At 35.8% G+C, this 18,375-nt stretch overlaps 1 protein-coding gene across 1 annotated transcript; it reads right to left on the bottom strand.

Annotated features, from left to right (window-relative positions):
- Positions 1 to 1,893: 1,893 nt before the first annotated feature.
- Positions 1,894 to 16,498, bottom strand: LOC119069496 (rab11 family-interacting protein 1). The gene is made up of 6 exons (XM_037173567.1): positions 16,203 to 16,498; positions 3,851 to 3,995; positions 3,400 to 3,784; positions 2,459 to 3,331; positions 2,229 to 2,389; positions 1,894 to 2,156 (listed from the first exon to the last, which is right to left on the bottom strand). The coding sequence occupies exons 1-6, from the start codon at positions 16,231 to 16,233 to the stop codon at positions 2,150 to 2,152; spliced, it is 1,602 nt and encodes a 533-aa protein (XP_037029462.1). The 5' UTR covers positions 16,234 to 16,498; the 3' UTR covers positions 1,894 to 2,149.
- Between the last annotated feature and the right edge of the window lie 1,877 nt (positions 16,499 to 18,375).

Here is an 18,375-nt window from a genome sequence, read left to right as displayed (position 1 = left end):
TTGAGCCGCGTCAACTATGTATATGCGAACATTCTACTTTCTACCCTTTGGTCGATTTCACCACAAAGCCTATTATATCATGTTCTCGCTTCAAATACGAGCAAAACGAGCTATTACTCGACCATGGAGGTTTAAAATTACCGGAGATACGTCGTTTTGAAATTGGTCACTTTTCATACAAAATGCACCAAATTGACTTTTCCAGACAATCAAAATCTTTCAACTTATACTCTGTATGTTTCTATCTATCTATCTATAGATCTGTCTATCTATCGACGGGCTATATCGGAAAGTAGTCAGCCAATCTCCATGAAATTTTGCAGGAGCCTCAGGTTGGGCATAAAAATGAAAATGTAATACGCCATTACCCCAGGAAAAAGCGGATTTAGAAAATACGTCTTTATTTAAGGAGTGTCTAATTCAGTTTTGTTATTCACGGCGAACTAGACTGAACTAACCTTCTAATCCACACAACTTAGTAAAACTAAATCGAAGGTCAATATGCACATTTGGATAGCACAGTCAACACATCTCCTCAAACCAAACGCCGTGTACATCCACACCTCCTCAACTTGCAATTCCAAAAACACAAAACTCCATATTATTCTCCTTATCTTATCCGTTGCGAAATGCTCTTCTTGAACTTCCAAATTATTTTTTTTGTCGAAATCCATTAAAATGTCTGATCCGAATCCATGTAAATGCCTTGTTATTTCTTGTATGTTTTGCCTGTCCGTTATGATTTGCTGTGCCAGTCAAGGGCCCTCGCAATAGAACAAACTACAAATTAAAATGAAAAATCATATATTTAAATGTGTGTGTGACAGCTTCGTGTACAGACAGTAAAAAGGGACTCTTAATGTCAAAAGTAAAGGGACTCATAACGTCAAAAGATGCAAAGTTGACGTTTTCGTGGGGGTGGCGTGTATGATATAATTTTTCAATGAATTGCGGGTCTTCGGGTCATAATTCCTCTAGGCAATCTATCTCTATAGCAACATTTCTGAATTTTCAGTTAAATTTACGATAAATTCTGGTAAATTCTTTTTAATTTAATTTAATTTGGTTTATTTATCAGAACAACAAGGTATTCTGATAAAAACCTTTGTTCGGGTAAAATCTCTTGACCGTTTTCGATCCTGTTCGCCAATAGACGCTGTAGAAGAAGCCGTAGGGACGAGTATGTCGAGAGGGTTTAAAATGATGGATGGTGATAGTCTCGATTTTGGTCGAGTCTCAAGATATTGGCTTGGCCCCCTCCAAAATTGTGTTTTTTGGTATATTTTGGCAATGCCAAAAATTTTGAAAATATAAAAAATAAAAATGTAGTTTCTTAGGGAAACTTTCAGAGTTTTGAATTCTGAACAAAAGTCTCCTTGGACGCAACTTGGTGGAAAATACAGGGTGGTCCGTAGCAACTGGCCAAGTTTGGCTTTTAATGCCAAAATACGAAAAATAAAAGTATATCCGCTCATCCGCCCATAACCTGTTGGTTCCAGATTCCGAATAGAAAGAGCGGAGTTAGAAAATACGTCTTCATTCAAAGAGTGTCTAATTCAGTTTTGCTAACCTTCTTTTCCGCACAGCATACTAAAACTAAATCTAAGGTCAAGTTACAACCAACAGTTCTCTCCCGTGCGAAGTACTGGGGTCTTATAGGTTTACGCATACGTTTGTAACACGTCGAAGTGGACTCCCTGAGTAAGGGGAAACCTATTGTGGTTGTGTAGAGATGCCAAATCCGCGAAAAAAATGTCCGTCCGTCTAACTTGAGTAAACCGCATCCGATTTTGAAAAAAAGTCCTAGTTTGGTAATGTCAAAAGACAGGCTAAGTTCGAAGATGGGTGGTTTCGGTTTGAGCTGGGGCCCAATAAGTGTCATTCAAACTTCAGTTTTTTTTGTGAATAAAATTTTTGTTTTATTTTCCTTTCAATTACAAAAAATGCAATTTGAGAGAAGTCAAAATGTTTTCACTTCCCTTCAAAAAGGTTTCATTAAACTTAAACTTAGGCTAGACATTTAGCGCGTGTAAATAAATTAAATTAAAAGTCAAAAATTGATTCAAAATAGTCTGACGAATAGAAGAATGAAGTTCACGGTCAAATATTTAAGGCACTGAGATGAACATGAACGTTTTTTTTTCTGTTTTCAACCGCTGCGAAAAGAAACAAATTGTTTTTGACCCAGGTCCATTCGTTGAACAACAAAATAAGGGAATTTCGTTTACCTTTTGGTGGAATTGTGACTACGATAGGGATTCTGCAGAAGTTTGGGTTGCGTTTCCATTACCCTCAACAGCAGATTGTCCAGATAATCTTCCATTTCCTTCATTTTCATCTTTTGAATACGAACTTCGTTCTCCATGTCATTTGCAAGTAAAATTATTTCCTAAAATGATTGGATCGATCAATGAATAAAAGTAAATTTTCGAGTCGACCAGCTCCATTCCATTCTTACCTCTCTCGATTTCCCGTCATATTTCTTCAATAATTCTTGCGGAACCTCGGCCCCATGTCTTTTCAGGTCATTCTCGTGTCCAATTATTATGCGTTCACCGAACTGTTTGTTGCCGAGTTTATGTTTTATATCTTCCAGCGAATCGGTCTTCTCTTTGCGGAAATACTTGAATTTGCTCAATCGCTTTTCCGGTTTCTTTTCCACAACTTCCTCTTTCGTCTCCTTTTCCTTTTCGACAATACTCTCCAATGTCGCACTTCGCGGCAATGGTCTCGGTTTATCAACTTGTTCACTGGTCGTCCGTTTCTGATCTTCCAAGTTCGGCGTGGTTGGTGCTGTATTCGACGTTACATGCTCATTGGTCGGTTCTTTTGTCGATTCGTGGATGTCTTGTTGCGATGACAACATTACACGTGAACTTTCCCATGAACGGCGCTTCAGTGAATCGGAGCTGCCCACCTCCAAGTGCTTGCCGTACAGTTTGGCTTCCCATTCGTCGACTTTCTGTGTACCGGGTTCGCCGTTTATGCGTGGTGGCTTTGACGGTGGAAGCGTTTTCGATCGCAGGCGAATGTCTTCGTTTTCGCTTTTCGATGAGTTGGAAGCCAATGGTGATGGAGGCGTTTGATGAGAATTCGTAGGTACTTTTGCCACATTCAACGAGCTGCCGGAACTTTTATGAGACAATTTGTCAAACACAAATTCGTCTTCGTCTTCACTAATAACACCAGGATCAGCGTCTCCAGCCGATTGTCCAAATCGTCGGGGTGCAAAGACTCCACTACCTGGCGTGCCAATGCTTGAAACGCTTCCTGAATTTGAGCCATTGTCAACGTTTTGCTTGTCTTTTTTCGGTTTACCAGTTAAATGAACCTGAACACAACGAATCGCATTGACGTTACACGTTTAAAAAGAAAAACAATTTTGATCGGAGAACCTACCTTAGAACCTAGTGATTTAGCGAAATCCTTTAATTTCCTCTTTTTCTCTAATGTATTTATGCTCAACAGGCTGCCACCACCACCACCTCCTAATCCTAGTGACGATCCCAGCGTCGAACCTTTCTTTTCCTTTTTACTCAGGTCCATCAACGAACCCGATTTCACCGTAAACGCTATGCGTATTTCCAGTTCACCGCGATCCTTGTCTTTCTTGTCTTTGCCCGGTTTACTTTGCAGCTTATACCATTTTGATCTTGGCTTTTCGTACACATCCATATCACTGAGCGGCAGTGTAACTTGTCCCAAAAATTCGTCTACCGAGAAATTGTTACGATGCAAACATTTGACTATTAGCTCGGCTCGGTTGCCCTTATCCGGAATGGTACTGTTGAGCAGAAATATTTCGAAATTAATTTTGCGACTGTAATTCCCTTTCTACGTGTTCACTTACAGTTCACACTCCTCATGCCATTCCAACATTGGTGGCGATGAGTCCTTGATCGATGTTGCGTATTTCTCTTTACCAACTTCGATCGTTGCAAAACAATTATTCGTTCCATTTTTGCCTTTAGTCAGTAGTCCCTTTGCTCGTAAAACTGTAACAGAAAGGAAAATAATTATTTTGATTAGATCGAAAGTTGCGGATAATGTTGACTGTGATTGGAATTGACGATCAAATGAAATATTTACAATAGACAGTTTGCGTAAATGACGTATAACTACGTCGACTTATAAATCAGAACTTATAAGTTATTCCCCTGAAAAGTCAGGGGTCTTACGGATGATAATCACTCTAAAATGTTTGTCACACTTTGTTCATTCCTTGATAACTCGAGTAATCCTCAACGGATTTCCAAAAACTTTTTCTTAATCGACGTAGAATACATTTCCTGAGTTTAAGTTCGAAGAAAGGCTATGAAAGTCTGTGATATTTCCAAAAGAATTTTTTTTATTGTCGCTTGATAACGCGATAACTCGAGTAATTCTGAACAGATTTACCAAAACCTTTTTTAATATTCGACGAGCACTGAAACTCCTGATATTAAGTTCGTTAAAATGGAAAGTATCGGAGTAATAATCTAGGAGTTATACCGAAAAGAATTTTTGGAGTGAGTTTGTGGTAGTTGTTTGTACAAAAAAATTTAATGAGTGTGAACTTTGCGGCCAGAGGGCCGTAATCCACACGAATTTCATTTAAGAGGTTCCGAGCCTACGCTGAAATTGTAGCCTACATTTCTGCGTTTCGAAATTTTTGATCGCTGATATTTTATTACGAGAGCCCTTTTTGGAAAATGTACGACCACATTTTCGAGTAAAAATATGTCAGCTTTGAATAAAAAATAAAATTGTCTGTGAAAGTTCCATGTGCTTTGAGAAAACTGTACCGATGCCCCAAATTTGCATCAAAGGTACACTTTTCTCAAAGCACATGGAACTTTCACAGACAATTTTATTTTTTATTCAAAGCTGACATATTTTTACTCGAAAATGTGGTCGTACATTTTTCAAAAAGGGCTCTCGTAAAAAGATATCAGCGATCAAAAATTTCGAAACGTAGAAATGTAGACTACAATTTCAGCGTAGGCTCGGAACCTCTTAAGTTCAATACATAAGCAATACATCTTTTCAACGCCTTTTATAGCAGACAATCGATCGTTTGTAAATATTAGACATAGTTCGCTTTATTTGTTCTGAGATTTTGTTTTGTATAAAATGTAAGGAATGTGCAATTTATAAGAAATCAAGTCAGGACAGGGCTCCATTCTCATACGTTCGTAATTTTAAGAATTCATTACTTAACACTTCTTCTAAGATCTTATACAGCCAACAACTCTCAAGCTACGAATTTTTAGAGTTGCGAATTTATGAGAATCGAGGCTCAGGGTGAAGATTCTCGTTACTTCGTAACTTTAAGAATTCGTAACTTGACAGTTCTTCTCGGATTTTATACACACAACTGACAAGTTACAAATATTTGGAGTTATGAACTTATAAATTGGACTTTATAAGTAGTCGACCCATAACTTATGACTTATAACCACCTGACATATAACTTAAAACATTAATACTTTTAACTTATACGTTCAAAATGATAAGTCGACGTATAAGTTATACGCCATTAGCAACAACTATCTAATGCCTCGAGAATTGCCATTCCGAGTGAAGATTTCTCTATGTACGAAATTTCCAATTTTGCCGTGAAATATTGTTACTGCCCCATGCGAAAGTTGACTATTACATAGCACTTTGCCCACTGCGGAAATGAGCCATTACGTGAAGAATATTTGCGGTCCGTCCATTTTACATTTCCTTTGTGATAATCATCTTTCGCATGAGGCAGGTAATAATTAAGAATACGCTGGACTCACAGGTGTGTTTTTTGAGTAACAAGAATCGGTAACTGTTTTCCGGCAAGTGTAGCAATTACCGACAATTACCGAAACTGTAGTTTCAATGGGACTAGGAAAACTTAGATAAGTAAAAGGAGAAACAAGTTTCGTCAACGAAGCCAATATATTCGACCAGCCAAATGATTAGTCAAATTCAACCTCCGAAAATATTAGGAAAATTGCGCTAATTTCGTTCACCTTCTCATTAGTTTTAGGTTATCTTCAGAGATATAATTATTCTGTTGCAAATAATCGGAAAACTAATTTTAACTACTACAATGGGCATGCCACATAAACATTCTACGAAGCATTTAGCGACGAACGAAATGGCTAGCGTTACACATAAAATAAATAATTTGAATGAATTTCCTAGTCGTTGGCCAAACGGTTCTTTTCTATGAAATTTCCGCATCAACCGACATCAAGTCTGATTTTACGCGAAGATCACAAACGTTTGCTGTTTATAATACAAATGAATTTCAGTCAAATTGCCAAAAACTTGCACATATGCGAGCAAAATTTTATACATTTTGAATACTTATTGATGCATCACATCATACCGCAATATCTTCTGCTGTTGTATACACACCTGTAGGTACGTAAACAACATTCCAATGATTATTTTCTAAGTATAATCGCTGAATGCATTCAGCCATAATTCAATTTCTGTCTATACATTGCATCTGATCTGAATATAATTACAATTGTTATACATATCTACTGCGGTGTGTGCATCTCGTTGTGTAGGAGAAGTAGAAGAAATAATTAAATTCAGCGAATCCTAATTCGCAATTCAATTTTACTTGAGTTATTTCCCATTGTTTTTCATTTCAACAGAAGCATTGGCTAACCTTTCACATTCTCTTTTATAAAATCTCATTCTCTGTGAAGACTGGAAAGTGAAAATATATTTATTTCCAATCAGTATTGCATTGTAAGACTTTTTTTCTGCAATATGCGTGCCACCCTTATTTATTTGTTTAACCAATGACTTAAGAGTAATCAGTACATTCTTAACTTTAAACTTTAAACCTTCTTCCCTTTCACAGTTCACAGAAATCTTATTATCACAAACGAAGTTTTTTCTACACCTCGATACTTAAGTTTTCCACCCTTAACCTGGTTAAGTTAACCACCCTTAACTCACCTACCAAATTTTGCAATATTTTTTTTGGCTCAGTCCACTATTTTTGACAGGGGAGAAAATAAACAGTTTCTTTGCCAAGCTGTCAACTTTTTCAAAAGATCTTAACTCAATTATATTTGTCAACTTTCGATTTTTGTTTTGAAAAATTGGGGTAACAAATTGATGTTTTTGATGTGGAGAAGAACGGTTAATTAAATATGAAGAACTTGGAGAGCGAACCTCAGAAATCATTCAGAATATATCAATTCAATAATAATTTCGATGTATTTTTACATGAAAAGCATCGGAAAAACATGTTACTGACATATCTCCAGAACTCCCTTTAAATTCTCTATAAACCTGTAGAAGAAAGTTTTTTGCGAATTTAGAGACTTTCTATCGGTTTTAGGGATTTATCTCTGAGAAAAAAATATTTTTCGACTTTGACCAATTTTTTCCGGCATTTTGGATTCAAATGTAAAAAAAAAACTGCACCAAAAAATGGACTTTTTGGGTAATTTATCCTTTGGAAGTAGATTGATCTCGTTTACGAATGAAAAATAATAGAAAAAAAAGTGACGTAGCGGCCGCTCACGTGTGTGCGATTGAGCTGCCGTCATTGCCCTACATCAATTTATAATTGATACGTAACAGCCTACAATCATTGTTAGAACGATTTTGTAAGATGCACGATTAAGAGGGCAGACTAGGTGCGAAGTAGGCTATATATTGAAAAATTGGTTTTAAAATTAATGTAGACCATTTAATGAAAATCTGTTCCAGCAATTAGATGAGCAATATGTTTATCTATCTCTAAAAAATGAAAAACGATTTACAATAAGCAACAGTTGGAAGAAAACCGATTTCCAAAAAAATATTGCATAGCCTAACTTTAAGCGACGTTCATATTTTGGAAATCGGTTTTCTTCCAACTGTTGCTTATTGTAAATCGTTTTTCATTTTTTAGAGATAGATAAACATATTGCTCATCTAATTGCTGGAACAGATTTTCATTAAATGGTCTACATTAATTTTAAAACCAATTTTTCAATATATAGCCTACTTCACACCTAGTCTGCCCTCTTAAGCCTTTTTTCAGCCTAAGCAACTCCACTAGAAGGAGACGGGACCGGATATCATATTATAACGGATTGCCCAAGACACAGAACGTTCAGGTTAAAACTCGAAGCCCTTGAAATGCCCTGATGCTTTTAATTTTAGTTTGACTTGTGATTCTTCTTTGGTCATGGTTGACACCCCAAAAATTCTATCTAATCTCATGAAGAACGTTGGGAAAATATGAAATTCCAACTCCAAATGTCTAAATAACTATTCATGTAGTACATCTCATAACAGTTTTCATTTCGGTTCCACTCGCTGGGAATGAACAATAGCTGATTTTACTATTCGGTCCCAAGTGGCACGATCCCTGGTTAGCTCACACACAAAATTGCGCGCTGTTTTGAAGGTCAAACAATATAATAACAACACAGCAACGACGTTCTCAGGAGTCGTTGGTAAATGTTTGAAAATTTTGAAATGTTCACAGAAACGTGTACAATGTTCATTGGAAACAATCTAATCGAGTATGCGGTACCTACGTAATAGCTGAGTAAACTAAATATAAATCTCCGGTAAAAAGCAATCAAAAGCGATTGAATAGATTTCAGCAATGAAATTTTGTTGTTTTGTTCAATATATATATATGTGCAAATAGGTCGTGTCTGACTCACATTTTTTTTGTTATTAACAAAGATTTCAATCAGTTACAACTTTGTGTGATGGTTATGGCTTCTGTTTTGTTTGTTTTTTTTTTTTTTAATTTTTTTTTTTTCATAAAAAATGGCAAAGCGATAGCACTTGTTTGCAAACCAGAACTGTACGTCAATTGGTTTGATTGAAAAACAAAAATTTTACAGATTTTCTCGTTGAGAAGTCTGATTGACCTTTGTAAAACGGGTATTCGAGAACGATACGAAAACAATAGACAATCACACTTGGATTGTGTTTTCTTATATGAATCGGGAAATAGCGAATTCTAGGAAAAATAGAATGGAGCTCCGTTCCGAATACGGAACGATAATTTTCTTGTTTAAAACTGTCACAAAAACTTCTTTCGCCATTGTCAGAGCCAAATAAATGAAATTTCATTTTTCGTATAATTCGCTAAAACATGTTTCACGTTTTTGCATTGAACTCCGTGTGAGAGATAAAATTGAATTTTTCAATTTTAGCTTCGTTTATTCTCTCACGGCTCTCTGACTGAGTACTTTTTGTTGAGTGGAAACCATATTTAATGTTTACCATTGTTGTGAAGAAGTAATAGATTTTATCTGCCTCTTGTCAAAATTATTATCTTGACGTGTGCGCAATACGAATATCGCCATCGGCTCGAGCCGCAGCGCCCACACGTCACAATAAACAAGATGAGCATAATCTCATATTGAATCAAACACCAGGCGATGTAACATGTTAATTAAAACAAAACTAATTACAACCACACTAATACTTATGCAAATCATGTTTCATACGCTACAGTACGACCAACAAATTTCCCATTGTTTCAGTTCATGATATTGCTTTTTTTGTTAATTATATGACCAGTTTAACCAAGGAATTCAAAGTGCCTTAGTGATTAGATTAGATTTTAGTTGGGGATCCTGCGACTTCCGTTAAAATCCATTTCTTTTACTATGCGGAAAAATTACATGACACATTGAACAATAGTCAACTAAACGGTTTACGATAATGCTGTTTTTGGATTGGCGGGAAAGAGTCAATTAGGCTCAAATTTGACTTAACGAAAATAATTGCTTAGGGCAATTCCGTCCAACCTAAGTACAAAACATTGACTCAATTCATTATAATTAAGTGTAGAGCACTGAATTTAACGGAATTTAATTGGGTTCTGGTCTGTGCAATTAAACTCGTCTGCGTAAAACATTTACATAAAATTTGTTGTTTGGATCGACAGGTTGGACAACTTTCTAATCAGATTCTGAGCGAATGTGGAGTAATAATTAGTTGAAAACAATTGAAAATCATAAACGAAAGTAAACAATGAACATCGTAGACGGTACAAAATTGTAATTAACCGAGAGAAGAATTTAACTTTCCATAAAATGTTAACACTTCTCAAACAATTACAATTCATTTCATCGCCGGTAATCATTTTATCTCTGACAAAGTGTTATGTATTTTATCACGAATTCAATCTTCGCTAAATTAATAGATTATTTTTGCGTCGTTTTAAATTTTTTTTGTTTTTATCTCTGAACTCAATTTGTAGACACTGGCAAATTCATAAATACCTTTTTTCCAGTGGTATTATGATTTGTCGTTCTGTACAACAGTTATACCTCTTGTTCGTTCAATGAAAACTTTATAACAAAAAAAAAACTGTGATTCATAATGTGGGCGACGACGTGAAGATATTGTATACCTTTTCATAAAAGGCAGACGTTTTTATTTTAATTAGTCAGTTTCCGCAATCTGAAAGTAGAACGGAACGAATCGACTGAATCAATCAACATTGACGTTTGGAACACATATACACCGGATTTCATAGTTTACGTCCTTGTGCTGGACGAAGCACTGCGGAAATGAATCGATGCACGTGTTATCGAAATTTTCTACCCCGAACTGTCTTTGTTTTTGTTTTGGAAAATGTTGTAAAATAGGAAATTCCAACTCGCTGAACTCTTGGGGCAAAACTTCGCTCATATTTATTTATTTAACGATCAAAACGTACAGGCGGTCGCCCAATTATACAATGATCGAGAGAGAATAATCCAAAAGAAATAAAGAAATTAATTCAGAAAAAATAATTTAAAAAGAAAATCAAGCGAAGTTGAGAGTATACAAAGCAAAAAATTTAAAAATTCAAACTAAAAACCCTCTCACCGAGAGAGTTCTCTCTCTAGAACCGATACTCACTTTTCACAGCTGCTCTGAACTGTTTCAACATTAAATTAAAAATGTCAAGATCCTTGAAATAGACTTTAAGACGTTACCAATGCGATTAATTTGTGTCGATTTTGCCATGAAAGGAAGACGGAGTGAATCCATTGGACTTGCCACCTCCGATTCTAACCACTTCTGTTCTTCCCCATAGGTAGGATCGGTAGCAATTCGATTTGATCAAAAAATTCTGCATTTTTTAGCAGCAGCAGCCTGTGTGGTACTTGATCGAATACCTCTGATTCTTGTCGGAATAGCTTCGCTTTTGTTTGAATTCTTATCCCTATCTTCTTCATTCGGTGAACAAAACCTAATCTTTGCGAATGCATTCCATCTACAACAAACATATCAGATTCGTTTTCACGAAAAAGAATGGTTTTTGCGTACAGTAATGCAGTGAAGCTGAACCACTGAAATTACAACTAACATTTATTTTATTCATGTTTACATTTAAGTCCAAACAACAGTTCAATTTATAAAATATGAATAAAGTGAAATGAAAATCTCTAAAACTGTTAATTTCTGGAGATAAATAGAATCAATTGACCTTATACAAAGAGAAAATATGCTCGTACCGGTACGATAGCTTACGATACTTAATTACATTAAGTCCCCGGTACGAACGGTATGATATTAGCCACACATTTTGATGCATTCAATTTCTAATTAAAAGTGGTGATGATGGTGCTGGTATAACTAATACACGTGTTTGCGCGTTTTCTCAACTGATTATAACAATTAGTCAGTACCTACTCGACGAGTAGTCATGACATCCAAAGGTTATCAATTATACTTCATGGAATCAACAACATTGTGACCGGTGGTGATTCACTGATAAAACCAATGTCATTGCTAAATTGTTAAACGAAACCTTTCGCAGCCAAACTTTCTGTTACAATTAAACTGATTGAATTTTGTGGTTTTGGGAGAAAGTTTTAGTGGAAATGACGAAAATACAAATGTCGCAAGATTAAAATTGAAACCTTAGCATTGTCGGAACTGATGCCGGCGATAATAAGCAACCCACGTAAAAATTGCTGAAAATGCTCAGATATTGGCAAACGAAGTAATTAATCTGGTCGTGAAACTACCTAATATGAACGCCTGCTGTAATATGAGCCCTCTGTTGTCCTTTCTTTTGTTTTTCGAACAGGTCCAGGTACTCGTATTAGGTTGGACTGTCATTGTTCAAAGAATGTCTCAATCAGAAATCGGTCAATTTCTCGTGTATCGGTTGATTTTCTTGATATAACAACTCAATAGCGCTGTGCAAGTCGAGACTTTATATTGAATTGTTGCAAGTTGTGGGTTCGAAACTCACTTGCAACAGAATTAATTCGCTGTATCAGGTTGTTTCCACAACAATGACATCTGATTGAATCGGTTATTAGGTTGCGTCTTGGATTAAGTACCGATAACGAGTCAGTTAGACTAAAGGTCCGTTGACGGCGTATATATATTTGTAGATTATATAGATTTTTCGTCTGGTGCTGATTATATCTACGCCTAAAGTTAGACTTCAGATTTTTGTTCACAGAATTCATTGTGGATGGGTTACGTCATTCGTGTCATTTTTCTATGTACTTTTCAGCACCAAACACCTCAATACCCAGATTATGACACTTGGATACGCTTAGGAAAAATCCTATACAGAATTTGCCCTCACGTGTTACTGTCACACTAAGATTATCTTAGTCTTGCCAACCTCGACTTCGCCTCGGATTGATATACTACATAGATAACTATGATGACGACACGACGATTTATTCTTTCTAAAAGTATCGCAGTTTTTAGTCAGTTTTTCAGTTGGATCTAATAAAATATCCGTCGAATAGGTGTTTTTCATCGAGTCAATTTAATATTTTTTCTTCAAAAAGTGGAATTCTCAAGGTTTTTTTTACGTTTTGGAGGTGGAATTTTTCTTTTTAATGGTCCAACGACAACGACTGATATATTTTAACAACTTGCATATGACAAATGATAAATTTCGTATGCCGGGTGTCATTTGAATATAATATTTCAATTTCCTTTCAAATGATAAATTTTGTTTTTTCTGTTACACAACAAGCTATTTTCAATGTAAACATTCGATAAAATTCTTCGGTAATAAAACACACCAAAAAAAGTGTGAGTAATACGAAATTTTTTTTTGATAAGAAGGAAATAAAGAAACATAAAAAGCTTGTACGTACAGAAGAATAAAAAAAAACAACGCCAGACGTCGAATCTGCGGCACAAAATTGTTTGGAATAATTTGAGGAAATGAAAATGGTTGTTATCGATAGAACAATGTGGCTTATCAATACGTATCCATACAAGAAAGACGATACGACAATGGCAATATACTGGAATACTTGAATCCGGATTATAAAATCAACGAAGAAGTCTTTTGGAAATTTTCTGGTGCTGGACTTCTGTTCGTAAATGGGGTTGCTCGCTTCGCTCGTATCGGAAATCTCACATCTAGGGTGCAAAACAACTACATTTACTAACTAGTTATCCACTTTGTTAAAATCACCACAAATTGACACAATTTTAGTCAAAAGATTCATTATTTTATTTCATGCATTAATACATCATCAGCCATAACTAGCACATACCACACATGCCACACATACATGAAGCACCTGGTACCATACCAATTGAATCTGTGCGTAAATATTACAATTGCACACGGACCTGGCAATTTATGCACTGATATGTGTAGCATCCACTACAATATGTACTGAAACAGTGGTACCAATTATCCGACTCCGAATGGACAATACCCAATGTATTGCAATCGCTATGCTTCCTAGATTATGCTAGATCAACCAGGTAAGTTGTAGGGACAAACACACAAAGAACTGAGCCTCAGCCAGACCGACCAACTACGATATGTATGTTCAAACTACATATTTAAAAGTTGACCATTGGAGAAGGTCACTTCGTTCGGGCTACAACTCGTGAAATTGCCTAAAATGTACCGACCACAACAGGTACGTAAGTAACAGAGAAATGATAATTTGGTACGCCTGTGGCGAGATAGAAAGAACATGTGAATGACAGTTGGCTCCAATGGGAGAGAATCTAACAGAATTGCATACAGAATTGGTTCCTTTCTCTCCCATAGGAGACAACCGACATGCAAAGTATATAAACACTGAAGGTAATGCAGATTGCAGACCCTCAGCTGACCAGAGAAATTACGGATCCAAACTTTCAGGTGAATTCATTTTCGTATGTTGTCGAACTTAGTCTTGTGCAACATGACGGCGCAAAATCCTTCCAATTCACCACTAAATACAACTTGACGCAAACGAATGTTATATGTGTGCAATATAACGCCGCTAACTCGTTCTAAATTCACCACTAGATTCAACTTGACGCAAACGAATTCATTGCGTGTGCAACATTACGAAGCTAAAGTTCACCTGAAAGTTTTGATCCGAGTGTAACACTGAATTTGCATTACCTTCAGTGTTTATATACTTTGCCGACATGTCCCTTCTATCTCACCACAGGCGTACCAACTTATCATTTCTCTGGTACGTAACTATTAGCATGCGTGACGAACAACGTTTTATCTACTGCAATGTAAAATATTCGGAATTGGTAGCCCTTTTTTCAATATCCTGACAGATCTGTTGTAGTGGATGCTACACACATCAGTGCGTAAATTCAAGGTAAATATACATACTGAAGGTAACGCAGACCCTCAGGGAATAGCAAGAAACACGAATCCAAAGTTTCGGATGAATATAAGATTTGTTACGTTGCATCCGTGACATTTGACATGATCATGTTGTTGGAACTGCGTTGTTTAATATTGAGTGTTGGCATGTGCTGCAACCTAGTGAATTTGACTTGTGTCCAACATTATAAAGATTATATTCACCCGAAACTTTGGATCCGTGTGATCTTGCGGATCTGTGTTACCTTAAGTTACCTTGCGTAAATTGACAGGTCCGTGCGCAAAAATAATATTTACGCACGGATTCTATTGGTATTGTACTATGTGCTAGTTATGGCTGACGATGTGTTTTTGCATGAAAATAGTGAATCTTTTGAAAAAATTGTGTTAATTTACGGTGATTTTGACATTACAGTAGATAAACAAAAGGCACTAGACGTTTAGATGTGCCACTAGTCAAAATAAAAATTGTCGAAACAAGGACATAATCTTCCATTATTGCCAAGAAAGTCTTCTTTGGAAAGCAACTAAATATTAATGCGTGAGTTTAGCGGCTACAGTTACCGAAAACTTATCGTTTCCAGAGTAAAGAAATAAATCAATTACGGGTAACAGCCGGTTTTGAGCCCCCATCTAGTTGCAAACCTTGAAAGAGAAAACCGAATGGTATACAGAAAAATGTGGCTAGAAACAATGATATTATTGATGTGTGAGATTGTTTCTTTAACCTCAGCCGCAGCAGGTCATTTTCTTCTGACTCAATTTTGTAATATTTATCTGAATCAAAACATACATGCACGTATCGTGCGCTGAAAGTCTTAATCTCACTTATTGTCGCATATGTACCGTCGTATATAATAGTCGTAGAGATACGAATTGATGGTGTGTTGTATTTAGATAAGTTTTATTTATTTTCTTGTTGGTTCTTCCATTTTTATTTCTCAGAAACATTTTGTCATCGTCAGGCAAAACCTTGTCAAAAAAAATAATTAAATAAATATCAGCAAGCGAGCGACGTGAAGAGAGAAGTCTGGTGAACACTTCTGTATTATGATCAATAATAATGACATTTTCTGTTAATAATTTATCCAAACAAATTAATATTTAGAGACAAGATGATAATACGCTGAGTGTAACAATACATACACATGCATAATGTTCATTGTATTATACGCGAACAATATGCGGATTCTCTTGATTTAACCTTATTACCTAATAACTTTCAGAGATTCACTCGATACAATTTCTAGTGTCTTTCACTCAACGTTCGTCTGAAAGAAGTTTATATTTTATTAACGGTACTGCGGTACAAAAATAAAATGTACGTACGTACGTTTCACAATATAAATACAAAAGTCTTTGTTATTGACATTTGAGTCATAAAAAATATTTGCATGAAATTTATATTTTACATACAAATGGTGTTTAGGTACGAAGACACCGTCCGTCTAGCTTTAAATACCACGAATCCAATTAAGTGCAATTTTAAGTATAACTGAAAACTAATTAAAACCACCCAAATCCAATTGAATGGGGGCCAATGAGAAACTCAACGAAACGACTGAATGTAAAAATTTGATGACGCAGAGATATTTACATTCCATCACACATAGACGAAGAAGTAAATAAAAAAAAATTATTAAAAGTAGCTCACCAATAACTTGAATGTGCGTTGGATTCCACATTATTTATATTATTCGCTGCAACTGTGTATCAAAACAACACTAGATAAAAACCACACATCAAACACCTTTCGTTATCGCTACAATAGATCGAATTTTAGTCACATATAAATGTCATCTAACGAAAGGGTACGGAATTAACACAAAATCAAACAAAAATCAAAGGTACGACAGAAAAAATGAAAATGAAAAAATTTAGGAGATATTATCTACGAAATGACATCACTCTCCGACTGACGTTTGCCAACTAAACTTTTGGAACAAAACATTGATTTTTTTTGTCAAGTTGACTTTTCTCCATGCATACGGACTGCATATACCAGCAGTTATGTAGAATATCTTCGGTATTAGGACGAGACGTCACACACAGCGTAATAAACGTCAAATTCAAGTAGCGCAATTCCACGATCTGAACGAAATTTCGTTCTGAATTAACTCGAAATCGGTAGCACGTTTCTTCGAGAGCTCACTTTCATGGAATTTTATCTCACCTGCTAGCAGACCAAATTCAAAAAAATCCAAGATGCTCGAAGAAAAGTCTGATAGATTTGTTAATTTAACAACTATAATGTCCCGCTCAAAATGTCCAATCTTTCAACGCCATCTACGAAAGAGCACACACACTTAGCACAGTAAATTAAACAGAGACACGAAACGCACGAAACGTTCAAATTAAAATAAGATACATGAGTAAAAACGAATTTATTTTATGTATTTTTGGAAAGTTGTTTTTTTATTACTACAAACAGCATTTTACAGACGCCTTGCACAGAATCTGCTACACAATTTTCGTATAGTTTTCAAGAATTACAAAAGTAATTCTGGAGTTCAGATATCACAATCGGACTGTGTATACCGGTTCACTCGACTGAGACAATTTGCATAGCACTGCTCCTAGCATTAATGTCACATGTCGAAAGACCTCCAAATTTTTTAAAAAGTGATTGTTAAGCGTAGAAAATATTGTTTCCCGTTGCCCAAAATTCATTTTTCGTTTAAATTGCTCATATTTGGTATCATCTGAAAGCTGATAGAACATGCGTGCAAAAATAAATAGTTTTAGTCATCAAGTAGTGGCTGTCAAACCCACCAAAATGTTCAAAAAATTGGGTTTCATGAATTTTTTGAGGTACTAGATTTTTCACAAAATTTCTACAATATATTTTTTCAATCTTCAATCTATTGTTCTTAAGAGTGAAATCGCGAATTCGTCGAACAATTTGTTTGTATGGAGGATAAATTCAACGTATCCGGATCTTTGAAGTGTATTGTACATTACTTGATTACAAGTTCAACGAGGAATTGTCGTTTTCGTGGTAGAGCTGTTTGAAAAATCGGGGTTTCTCATGTGGAAATTTTTTCACTCTGATTATCTCGGGTGATAAGAGGTTGACTTCGTGCATATTTTAGGGGATTGTAGTGCTAGACTAGGCCGATCACAGAAGACACCAAATAAGTCAGATCGTTTGCTGTACTACCAGTGACTGTATTAAGACAAATGTTTCTTTATCGCATACGCGGTGTGATTCCCCGAAAAAATTATTCACCTAGGATATATAAACAAACATTATACTTCTGTAAATTGTCAAAGTGTCATTCGCATATCTTGTTGTCTCGTTTTCGCTTATGCGATAAAAAAGAATATGCACGTATGACAAGCCGTCTCGGCAAGCCTCGACCGCTTTGTCATACGTGCATAATATTTATTGTTCAGTGACGCCCGTGCGCATCAACTGGCCCTTGAGGGTTTTATGGGGAGGCATAGACTTACTACTTCCTAAAAGTATAAAAACTTGGGCTATTGGCTATAAGAGATAGGGCGATTTCTAAATTGTCACTAAAGAAATTTCGACCGGTTGTCGACCACTTTCATTTTTTTAAACTTAAAATTAATTTACAAAATTGCTTGATGCCTCAGCTTTCCAATGATTATTTTCCCGGCTTTACTTCTTACAAAAAATGCGATTTTGGTTTACGGAAGCAGCCGAGTTTGTTGGTTGCTTGTGATAAATGCTCCTCGGATCTTGGGCAGCATTATGGAACAGTTTGATGTACCAAGAAAACTAAATTCATAAGGTAAAAGCAAAATAAAATGATCGAGTCTGGTTTTTGACAATTGAAATTCAATTGTCAAAAACCAGACTC

This window comes from Bradysia coprophila (genome assembly GCF_014529535.1).
Source record: "Bradysia coprophila strain Holo2 chromosome X unlocalized genomic scaffold, BU_Bcop_v1 contig_35, whole genome shotgun sequence".
Classification (NCBI taxonomy): Eukaryota; Metazoa; Arthropoda; class Insecta; order Diptera; family Sciaridae; genus Bradysia; species Bradysia coprophila.
Note: the sequence above shows the minus strand (reverse complement) of the source record. Positions and strands in the feature narration are given on the sequence as shown.